Source organism: Lissotriton helveticus, chromosome 4_1 (assembly GCF_964261635.1).
Source record: "Lissotriton helveticus chromosome 4_1, aLisHel1.1, whole genome shotgun sequence".
NCBI classification, from domain to species: Eukaryota; Metazoa; Chordata; class Amphibia; order Caudata; family Salamandridae; genus Lissotriton; species Lissotriton helveticus.
The window spans coordinates 958,319,752-958,332,388 of record NC_136063.1 but is presented as its reverse complement, the minus strand read 5'-3'; the positions used below and the strand labels follow the sequence as shown (position 1 = coordinate 958,332,388).

The 12,637-nt window shown below is 46.8% G+C and overlaps 1 protein-coding gene across 1 annotated transcript in view; it reads right to left on the bottom strand.

Annotated features, from left to right (window-relative positions):
- The window catches only part of CTDP1 (CTD phosphatase subunit 1), an 826,403-nt gene that overhangs the window by 734,034 nt on the left and 79,732 nt on the right, over window positions 1-12,637 (bottom strand). Inside the window, exon 5 of the mRNA XM_078687575.1 lies at window positions 9,658-9,808. Within this exon, the coding sequence (XP_078543701.1) occupies window positions 9,658-9,808 (151 nt within the window). The remainder of the gene's footprint in view (window positions 1-9,657; window positions 9,809-12,637) is intronic.

Sequence of the window (12,637 nt, the reverse complement as noted above, 5' to 3'; positions counted from 1 at the left end):
GGGCGTTCGAGGTTGAGTGGGCCCGCATTGAGTACCGGCCAGTGTTTTAACACACAGAGGGTCGCCTCACAACTAGCTTACATCGCAAACCCACCGAGAGAAACACTTTACTTAACTACACCAGTCACCACCCTCTTGCCCGAAGAGATTCCCTCCCCTTCTCACAGTTTTTACGCATCAGGAGAAAGTGTTATTTTAAAGAAGATTATTTCACTGAGGCTAAAACTCTGAGTCATAAACTAAGAAACAGAGGATATCCACGGAAACTTGTACGCCGCTCACTTAAACGGGCATGGTATTGTCCGAGAGACCCTCCTTGAACCCAAAACCAAAAAACCCCAGAACAGGCTTATCTGTGTTACCACCTTCACCCCAGCATCTAATGCCATCAAGAAAAGTGTGTTATAATTTGCTTAGCAGGATCTACATTTACCCCGTTTTATCTTTTTATCCCCCTTTTTTCCCTCTGTGTAATGTGTATACAGTAATGAGATATAGGCATTGTGCAATTTATTTTTAAGACAACAATGATTTATCCCACTGACCTGAAGATGATTCCTTGTATGTAATAGTGGCATCGAAACGTCGACACCTATAGCGCCATATGCAATATGAATGAGCAATATTGTAATGTGCAATGGTGTAATAATACGGATTTAAGTCTGTTTTACTGATTCCAAGCATACAGACACATTTGTACCCTGCCTTTGGCCATTCTGTTTTCGTTGGTTTGTCTTGTGGTTGTGGGTCACGGCTGTGCCCACTTGTCATTAACGGTCTTGAAACAAACTCTTATGAATGCACCTATAAGAAAAATAAATTCTTGTCCGGCTGGACAAAAGACATACTATCTATTCAGCGTATGGTTATTCTACATATGTATCTTTCCTTCCAAAATAGGGACCTCTGTTCTCTAGAATATGATACTGCCCAAGGTCCCTATGGCATACTTTTTGGGTTCCCTTGTTCTTTGTAATAGTGGTGTGAGTAAACGGCGTGCCTGTTTGTACACCTACACGCCTATCTGTACGCATCCGCACACGTCACTGTGAGGGACTTGTGTGCCAGTGTGTGTTTGCACTTGAACTGTTTGTCAGGCCTGAATGTGAAAGAACAGTGCCTATGTTCACGAGTCGACTGCATGCAACGTAAACGGCATGCCTGTGTGTGTTTGAAATACCATGCACCTGTGTAAGTGATCCGTGTGCCTGTGTGTGAGTGAATCCCGTTTATGACTGAAAAGTGTGTGTATATGTGAGAGATCCGTGTGCCTGTGAGCGTGAAAGCGAGTGAGTGACAGCTGCGCTGTTTACGCGCTCTTAGCCTTTGCTCTTGTGGTTGGCTCCAGCCCTGGTGGTAGATGCTTTGGACTCGTGATCTCTGGTTTATCCACAAAGTGATATGGAATAATCCCTCTCGGATCTTGGGGTTTGGGCAAATGCTCTGTGTCTCCTTTTCCTGCCTGTGGTTTCCCTTCTCTTCTTCTGTAACATTTGCTGTAAATCATTTCTTAGAGTCTCACGTTCTTCTAATCTCTGCATCCTCCTCTATTCCTTGCAATCTTTCTGCATATGTTGCCTCTTCTCTGGCCTTTTTTCCTTCTTATCCACGCATTTTTCCTCCCCTATGCCTTGCTGGTCACCCAGCCGTTTGCCATAGCTGTGCCCATTTGGCCCTTCTCTGCCTTTCTTTGCCCCTTCTCTGCCTCTTATGACCATTCTCTATTTTCCCTTCTCCACATTTGTCCAATCCCTTAAGCTTCTTTTATCCCCTGCCTTCTTTTACCTCTTCTTCCTTTTGTCTCTTCTTCCTTTTGTATCATCTTCCTTGTCTCATCTTCCTTGTCTCATCTTCCTTTTGTCTCTTCGGATCCTCTTTTCCTCCAATCTGCCCCCTTACATCTCCTTCCACCTACCCTTTTTAGACTTCTCTATAAGGGGTTTTTCCCTCCCACCCTTTTGCCTTCTATCTGGCTCCTAGCACTTTCTCTCTACCTGAGTCTTACTTTTGTCATTCTCTTTGCCACCCTTTCCCCTTCGCTTCACCCTGTTCTCTCTCTCCTCTTTTCCTTCTGTGTCCTTTATCCTCACATCCCTAAAAATTCCCTGACGCCGGTTCCTCGCTCAGTCTCTTATCCCTCTGTCACTCCAGCTTCATCCTGCTTTTCACTCGGTCCTTAATGTACCCTTCTCTGCTTTTATGGCACTTAATGATGTGGTGAGAGCATCTGGAGCTCTGATTTTGTGTCTCTGTGAATACACAAGAAGAGCCACGGCTGAGGAATGTTTCAGGGGCTTCAGGACTTCACATTGGTTTTCCCACTCCATTCCTCAGTTCTAGCACACATAGGGCTTCCTCTTTGCGGTGAAGATGCGCCCAAGGGCAGTGCAGCATGCATCACAGAATAGAGGCTGTAGTGCTGGAAGGGATACTAAGATGCCCGGGCTGCCAGGCTAGCAGGGCCAGATGGTCCTCTGTTTGGTCTCTTCCAGCAGGAGGTGGCATGAGTTACTTGGAAGACCCACTTGCGCCTTTAGCAAGGGTGTTGTTCAAGGTGAAGACTCAGAAGCCTAGTTGTGAATCACGAGGGTCGCCAGGGACACTGGGACAAGCAGGCTGCGCACCCATCCTTTGCCTGCTGCAGGGCCGGACCGAGCCTGCCTGCGAGAGATGTCCCACCAAAGGACCGTCCGCCTGCTGCTGCTCTGGGCAAGGGTCGTGCTGGGCCAACAGCAAAGAGGTAAGAGTGGACAGGATCAGATGAGATGGGTGCCTGCCAACCCAATGTATTTTTTGTGGGTACAACTAAGTTACTCCAACTTTGGTCACAATTCATGGTTTTTGTTGTTGTATAATTAGGCGAATAACATTTAATCAAGGTGTGCCGTTCAGCTGTTGATACCATCGATCCATGCATAGGGGAAGCACCAAGCTGTTGCTCTGTGCAGGGTAATGTTTGCCTTCACTGCCGTTTTCATTTTAAGGTGTTCCGTTTGAAGACGTTTTAGATTTACACGAGGCACGTTTTAAAGCTGTTCTTTCTGTGCAATTTGGGACTCCGCGCAGTTCTCTTAGGGGATGTCCTTGCGCAGTCTGGAACTATAAATGCACTGGTTGTAGGGGTCCAAAGAGCAGCAGGTACAGTGGCACCAGGCCTAGCAGTGTGAGGGCCCCCTCTACTACAATTAAAGTTGTGTTTTACTCCCGGCCATGTAGATATAGTATGTGCCATTAGTCAATAGCGGCATCCCTCTAGGGCACACACGTGTGCCCTAGAGGGATGCCGCTAATGACTAACGGCACATACTATATCTACATTGACAGACGCCACTGGTCGGAAGACGTCTCCTCAGGAGCACCCCTCACTAAGAATACTTTTACAAAGAATACAAATAAAAATTAAGCTAAAAGGATGGTGCACCTACAACGCAACTCTTTCGTTACTCCCGGCCATGCCAGATGATGGCGGGGGCAATTCCTTGCTTGCATTAAGGCGCATGGCACCCTTGCTTCTCCACTGCAAATGCACAAAGGCTGACTTGAAACAGCAAATAATATTGTGGATGCGTGAATGGTAGCGCTATTTTAAGCATTTACATCTCCTGAAGAGTGGTGGTGGTGGGACTATACGGAGCTTGTATGTTAGTGGTTATGTCCTAACAGTACAACGTATAGCATCAGACTCCAGGCAGTTGTGTAATACAAGCTGCATTTGTTAAATGAGAGTGAATTTAACAGTACTCACTTTTTGATATCTTTTCTCTACATCTGTTCTGCTCAGTACAGCCAAACACAGACTGCAAACAATACATGATTTATAGGGTGCTCTTAGTGCGGTCAGGGATAGGCCACACACACTGGAAGAGTGCACCCTAACACACACACACACACACACTGGATAATGGCCTGCTCATTAAGTAACAATAGATGTTGTAGCACCCAGGTTAATCTGCTGATGGCTAAACACTTATATAGACCTAAAGGAGAGACCTATTGGCTATGCCAATGCTTGTTTTGTTTATGCTATTAGCCTAGCGCAACAGAAATAAGATGCTTTCAGAAATTATTTGTTCAGTTCAGTCTCCTTTCATGTCTGTAGATCTCTCTCCTATTGTCGATCATTAACGCCCCATCCTTTTGTCCAAGGTAGAAAATCGGGCAGGTTAATATTTTTTGTTCAGGTGATCAGCGTGCTGCTGGGTGAAATGTAATCAGAGTCCGTTCTCTTCCGAGCTCATAGGGATCACACGGTCCTTGCACAGAAGTCACCAGGCTTCCTTTCGCCATGTGGTTCATCAACAGCTCTCACTCTGTTCTCTCAGCTGAGAGATCCCATCAAAAACACACTTGGGATGAGTCTTTTTCTCCAAATGACAGTAACATACAGGCCTGGTCCTGAAGACTCCATTTCAACATTAGTACAATGATGTGTCAAGGTAAAAGTAATTTCACACTGTGGTGAAATCCAATGGATTTAAGGTAAAAGTAAAACATGAATGTAAAGCACGTAAAATCCTTTATAGATACATCGCATTACAGCACTTTAAGCATCTGTGTAAATGTTAAGTTGTTTTTAGATATCATGTCCATATTACACAGAGCCCAGACCCTGGACGTCTCTGGGCACATTAGCATTGTAAAAAGCAAGCTTTTCGTACACTTCAGTAACAAGTCAAGGGTTACACCAAACTCTCTCTGTGAAGTCACAATCACAGGCGCATGGGCTAATAAGGATGCGCCCAAGTCAATATGCATGTAGGAGTGTCGGTCATTCCTAAATCCTTACTTCTCAAAGGAACAGATTAAAAGCAAGATTGCTGACCGATATCTGGGAGGACTGCCCCATTATGTGCATTTCACACTTAATTCCCAATGTATTGTAATCTGAAGTGGGTTACAGGTTTCAACTCCGTGCTGCTTTCCTAGGCTCTAAAGAACTTGAGCTTCAGAATCAGAGGTCCTGTCCTAATATTATGGGACAGGGTAGTTATTTAAGCAGCAGATACACAGGTATAGTCATTGTTAGAACCGGGAGTCTCTGGTTGGCAGAGGTAAGTACCTTAGCCCAAGTAGGGACCCCTGGTTCCGGTCAGGGCGACGGAATAACCCTCTGAGATAACCCCTGCTCACCCTCTAGGTAGCATGGCGCGAGCAGTCTAGGCTAAACAGAGGCAATGTGGATAACATTTGCACTTAACACAACAATAATCCCCAATCCACCACAAACTGAGACCACACAGGTAAGTATATTTTATAAAAATATATAGCTTTATCTAGTTTCAGCATGTAAATGAAGCAGTTGCATGATAATCACTTCTTTAGACAACTTAGCATTTTATCTTACAGGTTGCACTTAATTTCTAGGATGGTACTTGTAAATAGGCAGTTCTTGTCATTTAAAACAATAGTCTCAGGTTCCAAACAAAAATAGTCTAGTCTCTCAGATCAGGAGTCTAAAAATATTGCTCCTGATTCCTATTCATTCCACTCTCCAAAACGAGCATTAAAAAGCAGTGCCAAAGCGAAGTTATCCACCACCAACCTTCGTAGGCGCTTAGCCCCCCAAGCGCGGCAAGCGCGCCTTCCCCGGTATCCGGGGGACTTCTTTTCTGCGGTGTGGGGGCTTCCGCGTGCACCGGATGGTCTCAGGCGCCTCGCGCCTAGAAGCGCACACTCGCTCCTTGCCCCGGCCGGTCCCCTGGTGCTCTCCCGCCCGCTCTCGACAATCCAACGAGCGGCGGGGGATGCAGCTCCTCGGGGGACGACAGGCCCGAGGCGGGGAACGCACGCAGACTCACTCCCTCGGCGAGGACGGGTCAGCCAGCTGCTCCGGCGGTCGGCTCCTCGCTGGGGGGGGTAATCCGGTCGCGATTCCCTCGGCGGCTTCCAGGCTGCTCCACGCTGCGGCCAATCAGGTCGCGGCCCTCTGGTCGAGCCCCTTCAGTGCCCGGGAGTCAGCCAATGGCAGAGCGGCTCCCGGGGCAGGCTGGCAGTGACGCTCCGCTACTTCGGCCAATCACGGCCCACTACAGTTGATGACGCTGCGCCGCATGGGCCAATCCCGTCGCGGCGTTAGTGAGGGGGCTCGGCTCCCTCCACCAATGGGAGCACGGCGCCTTCGTTCTTTGGCGCTTCAGCTCCCCTTCGCTAGGAAATCCACGGAGGGTGTTTTCTGGCCCCGGGCCGCGTCGGTAATTTGGCGGCAAGGTTCCCTTGGGTCCTGGGATCGCTGCAGGACGTCTCTGTGGCCCCCCCCAATCAGCAGGAGGGGAAGAATCCTCGTTAAAGGACCACACCACGGTCTCTCCTCGCTCCTGGAATCTGTGCCGATGAGCTCCAGACAGCTGGCAATTGGGACCCACGGGTTGGGGCCGCTCCCCACGCGATCTTTCTGTAGTTTATGGCAAAGCTTCAGGAACCTTTAGCCCTGGGTTCCAAGCAGGAGGCCAGCTCTTCTCAGGCCCTTGGAGATTCAAGTTGCAGACACAGCACACAGCAAAGTCTTGGCAGTTTCAAGTAGGCAGGGTCACAGCACACAGCAAAGCCCCTTTCTTCTCCTCAGCTTCCAGGTAGACAGTAGAACAGGTCAGCCCTTAGAGCACACAGCAAGGCAATCTTCCTTTGGTTCTCTAGCCGTCCTCCTTCCAGCCGAGGTTCCATCTAACTTCTGTAGTCAGGGGTCCTTTCCTTATACCCCTCAATGTCTTTGAAGTTCTTTGAAGTCTTTGTGCATGGAGGCCCTTGGTCCAGTCTAAACCAGTTCTGGGGCTTGCGGAGCACTGAGGTGTCTCTGGTTTTCTTCTTCCTGTCAGCTTCAGGGCCAGGGGTGTCAGTTGACCACCAGGAGGGAGCTAGCAGGGGGAGGCAGACCAGCACAGCCCAGCACTTATCAGGCATTCCTTCCTCCCACCTCTCAGGCAGGCAGATGTGCCCTTTCATCCCCGGGATGGCTCCGACCCTCTCCTCTGGGGCTCTGCAGCCCCCCCTGTCACATCCAGACCAGGCAGGCATTCCACAAACCCAGGCACACAGAAAGGTTTAGACAAGAGAACAACCACTTTCTAAAAGTGCTATTCTCCAACACAGGATTTAAAAACACCCTTCACTAAAAGATGTGTCATTAAATTCTGAGTTCAGGGATATCTTTCACTTATGTCCCATCTTGTTCCTATGGGAAGATAGGCTGGTATCACATGGGCCCAGCCTCCTCCATGTTACTCTATGGAGCAAGATAGCCTTTCAGCAGTGAGCACATAAAATGGCTGCAGCCCACTACCAGAGCATATTACCTGCACTAGTACATGCTCTACCATATCCATACACTGCACCCTGCCCAGGGGGTACCTTGAGCCTTCCATAGGGGTGACTGATGTGCACAGACAGGGAAGGGTTAGGCCTAGCCAGTGGGGACACTGGCCAGGCTGACATGGCAGTTACTGACTGCACACAGGCTCTGCGCTGGCAGGCCTGAGTCACCATTTTAAAGCTACTCATGTGGGTGGCGCAATCTGCGCTGCAGGCCCACTAGTAGCATCTGTCATCACCAGCCCTGGCACACACAGTGCACTTTACTAGGGACTTCGTGGTGATATAAATATGCCAATCAGGTATATTCAATCAATATCACGATTTACAGAGGGAGCACTAACACTCTGACACTGATCAGCAGTGGCAGAGTGTCCAAAGCATCTAAATCAGCAAAAACGAAATCCAGCACAGCATCAAAACACATGAGTCAGAGGCAAAAAGATGGGGGAAGAACCACGCCAAAAGGTGTCAGGTCTAACAGTCATCACTTGCAGAATCCCTGTATGTCAGCATTCTGGAATACCGTTTGGTAGACGACTGTGTGAAATATTAGGACCTATTGGCTCAGGGCATCAAGTCGTAAAAATGGATCAAGAGTTATTTTGTACTCACTGGAGAGGGACTCCAACTTTTATTCTACAGCTCAGTCTTTCAAGCCAGATCCACATGTGCTCTTGTAATCAGTGAGTTTTTCCTCAAGTTATTTTCCTAAGTCCTCTTGAATTTCTTTTTCTGAAGGGATACTGATTTTTGGTTGTTCCGAGAAAATGTTTGATTGGAAATCTCCACATGTTCTATTAGGAATAGGTGACTTCGGTGAAAAAGCCTGCACTGTATTTCGTCTCTTTCCCAATTTAATTAGAATACAGATATTGTAGACATTTTATTCTCTAAGTTTCAGAGTTTCATTGGTCACCCAGCTAAAGAGCTTAGTGGTCGATTGCTTACCATTGGTTGGCTTTATTGTCCCTCGTTCTTATTTGAAGGATGTTCTTATCCATTTTGTGTTTGACCCTGCCCTGGAGTGTATCCTCTTACTTGTGTTGTTCCACTGACCACTATGACAGAACGAATTGTTTCTTTTCCTTAACAACTCCATGAGGGTTCATGTGTTTTCCAACTGTCTCCCTGAAGTGCTTCCTTTCCTCCCTCCCCTATTCTCCGTATTGCTCTAGCTCATCGATGCATTTCCCTCAATGCCACCATGCTGCTCGCTTCACCCCCGCAAGCTGTGTTGTGTTGCTTTTCCCTGTGTGCTGCTTTCCCCTTGCCCCTCTGTAACCATCCGGGTGCTGTTTTTTTCTCTTTTTTACTTTTTACAAATGTCTGCTGCCATTCCGCTTTGTAACAAAGAGCTTTTCTCTACTTTAAAAAAAAAATCTTACCCATCTTGGAGTGGTGGATTTAAAAAATTGGCGGCCAGGTGGAGCAAATACAGCATGGTGCACGTGTGAGCGACTACACAATAACACGGTTGCATCATGTTTTTTTTTTTTTTTTTACACACATATTCCATCTGGTGCTGTGCCACAAGAACAAAGGGCATTGGCAGAGCGAATAAGTCCCAAAGATGATACCCATTTACTTTGCCAGTGCTTGTTGTTAACTTGCGTTTTGCACGGAAAGCTACACCTAGAGCACAGTCTGACTTTTGTCTACTCGATAGCTACTTTCAGGAGAATCTTCTATATCAATGGCTCTAGGAAATTTTGTTTTAGAATGCAGTTTTATTATATAACTAAGCATTTTATTTCGATAAAATGTATTCATGAACATGATTTGAACGAAAAAGCTGTTAAATTACCTATAATGAACCGGACTGAATCTGAATTTTCCTGTGCATCATAAGGACGAATCCGAAAGGCCCAAGATAAGCTTCTCAAGCAAACATGCAAAATGGTAGTACTGTGCATTCATAAATAATGTACAATATGACTGGCGTTCACTAAAAGTCCATGGCAATAGGACTAGGAAGTCCGTCTTAATCTTAGAGCCACCTAGAAATGTATAATTCGGGAATTGCAACCATCTCGTTAGTTAGGCTCGCCTTGGCCACTAGATGGCAGAAGAACATTACAAATAGGCAACCTGAAGCAAGCCGTCAGATGAAGGAAATTAAAGATATTTATTTTTCAAGTCCGAAAGATAGAAGTCTGTATGTTCGAATTTACATTTATCGCATCAATCTTTACATTGCCCCATTTAGGTGGACTTGTATGACGTGTGTTTTATTAGGATAGAGGCACAAAGTCTGCCTCTCGGTTTCCTTAACCTTCCACCTCGTACAGATTATAAGATTACAAAACACGTCCACGTTCTTCACTCTCCCTTTAACAAAGTGTGTCTCACCTGCTATAGTGTGTGCATATAGCCGGCTACCAAATGTGAAGACGTGTAGCTCGTAGAGTTTGGCAATTTTTTCTAGGAATTCCTTGCAGTGGGGTCGTAACCGCGTGTGCAGCATGGGCTCCCCTCGGCCTAACTGGAAATGAAATATACCCTAAAAAAAGGATAGATGAAAACAGTTCTGTCAGTCACAATCTAAACCAAAAGAAATGACCGTCACTGAACTTGCAGAGAAAAACAACTGTTAACACAGCTCATTAAAAGAAGGAAGAAACGTTTCTCATCCTGTATTTGCTATACTTCGTAACAAAAAAGAATGTGCTTAGAAAACCGGCTCGATGACAGACTGGACCAATTTGGCATGCTCAAATAGATGTACAACCAGTGGTTGCTGGTGACATTTGAAAGAGTTGGGGGTAAAAGTGTGGGGTGAGGGCCCTCTGGCGAGCGTAGCGAGTGAGCCCGACCATCATAAAGAGGGTTGGAAAGGGGTGGGTGGGGAGAGAGTCCATCTGGGGAAAATTCTGGAAAAAAAGTGTGAGCAAATGATGCATTTTAAAGCAAATTTGAGAAAGCAAGATGGTTAAAGCAATTATGAAAGTGTAGTTATGACATCAATCAAGAGATTTCATATGAGAATGACGTAGGTAGCTGTTTATGCAGTATAACCAGAGAACTTCACTTCACAACCCCCAAAACAACGCACCTACTCACCAGTAAGCACTGCATTTTCATTTACTTTTACCTTCTCAATATTTTGGCAACTGTGTACCTCCTTCACACACAGTTGAACAGAATCGCAAATGGAATAAGTGACCATTGGTCTGTTTGTTGAGCTGAGAGGCCAAGGATTAGATGATCAAGTATTCTAAACACCTTTTTGACCCACTGACAGGCACTGCGAACTATTTGGACTGTCTTCAGCCTTTGCTGCAGAGCTCTCAATGGTGGCCCATTAAAAACGCCTGAGGGCGACTCAGTTCAAAGTATGTACAGTCCAAGAGAAATGTGCACCGGGTATGCCCAGAAGTGGGTCCGGGCTCACTGTGCCACTGGATTCAAGCTATCCTAGCTGATGAGGGGTGAACCCCAAAACCCGTCCTAGGATGCTTGTTTCCGGTCCAGGGAGGACCTGGCTTGGTAGTTCGGGCTGGACTTTTCCCATCAGGCACAGGGTCAAGACTGATTTGCATATGGCCAGGTCTAAACTGGGGTGGCATGGTGAGCAAAAGAATGATGGATTAAACCCAGATCTGTTTCCTGGGGGGAATGTTTGATTTGTTCTGCATTCCACCCATCAATTGTGTGTCTTTTGCTTCCAAGAGAAATATGCTACACAAAAAAAACAGAAATACACCATCCTGGAAAAAGTGAGCACTCTTAAGGACTGCAAGATTAAGTAAAACGTGAGAAATATAATCAGGAACTAAATCGCCGACATGAAATACCTAAACGTTTTATACATTCATTTTTCAGAAATCGATCTTTTTTGTTTACCAGTTGTGGATAGGAGGATTGGTGCATGCATGTATATATGTATGTATGTATGACTGGTGATGTGGAAGGATGAATGAATGAGTGGATGGATGGATGTGTGAGGAGGATGGATGAATGGGAAATGTTCTGATGGATGGATGAATGAATGTGTAGGTTATGGGTGAGGTTGTCTGGTGAATAGACGGATGCAGAAAGGGTTGGATGGATGAATTGGATAGACCAGATGGTGTTGTGGAAGGATGGATAGCTTAGTGAATGGAAATATGATATGGATGGGTGAGTGGATGGATGGTCAAACGAACAGCTGTGTTGGCAAGATGGATGGACAGGGTGATTGAAGAGGTGGATTCATGGACAGAAGGGTGATTAGAATCTTGACAGAAGGTTGAATGGATGGATGGGCATGTGTATGGTAGGATGGGTGCATAAAGCACTTCTTTAGCACAATGCAAAGTGCAAAGCAGTGGAAAGAGATAGCGAAAATATGTAGCATGTATATAGCTATAATCATCATTAAACTGATTGGATGTTAACATTGGGCCTGTTAGGTGTACGGTTGCACTGTGGAAGGTACCATAAAGTGGTTTCACTGTATAAGTGACTCCCACCTTCCAGCAGTGACCCACCGTCTGTCACAGCATGTCAGTGCGAGGCGTTGGCTGCATTAAGTTGGATATACACTTTAAACGCATGCGCTGGACAGAAGACCAGGAGGCCTCTGAACTGTCAATGGACCGGCTCGGCCTGTTCAGGCCCAGGTCAGAGGCCCAAGGATCGACCGGGTAAGCGTTGCGACCTCCCATGCAAACACCACAAACTCTCCAAGAGGGAACACACCCGCTCTGACAGACACCTACACACACTCATGCCATCCTAGACAGCAGCTACACACAGAGGTATATTGAATGTGTGATGAGACGTGTGACTTTAGGTAGGAAAGCACGCAAACATACACGCATACTTTCACTAACACATACATACTAACACAGTAACGTATGCGCACATAAAGAGTAACAGACACTTACACACACTCATGCTATCCTAGACAGCAGCTACACACAGGAGGTATACAGAATGTGTGCCGAGACTCGTGACCGTAGGAATGCGCGCAAGCAAAAACACACAAACCAATCAATCAATCATGCCATTTGTATAGCGCACTACTCACCCGGGAGGGTCTCAAGGCGCTTGGGGGGGGGGGGGGTATGCTACTGCTCGAACAGCCAGGTCTTGAGTTGTTTCCTGAAGGCGAGATGGTCCTGGGTCAGCCGAAGGTGGATGGGGAGGGAGTTCCAAGTCTTGGCAGCCAGGTAAGAGAAGGATCTTCCTCCGGCGGTGGCTCTTCGGATGCGTGGTACGGCTGCGAGGGCGAGGCTGGTGGACCGTAGCTGGCGGGTGGGCGTGTAGAAGGTCAGGAGGTCGTTGAGGTACTTGGGGCCCAGGTCGTGGAGAGACTTGTGTGCGTGGGTGAGGAGCCGGAACGTGA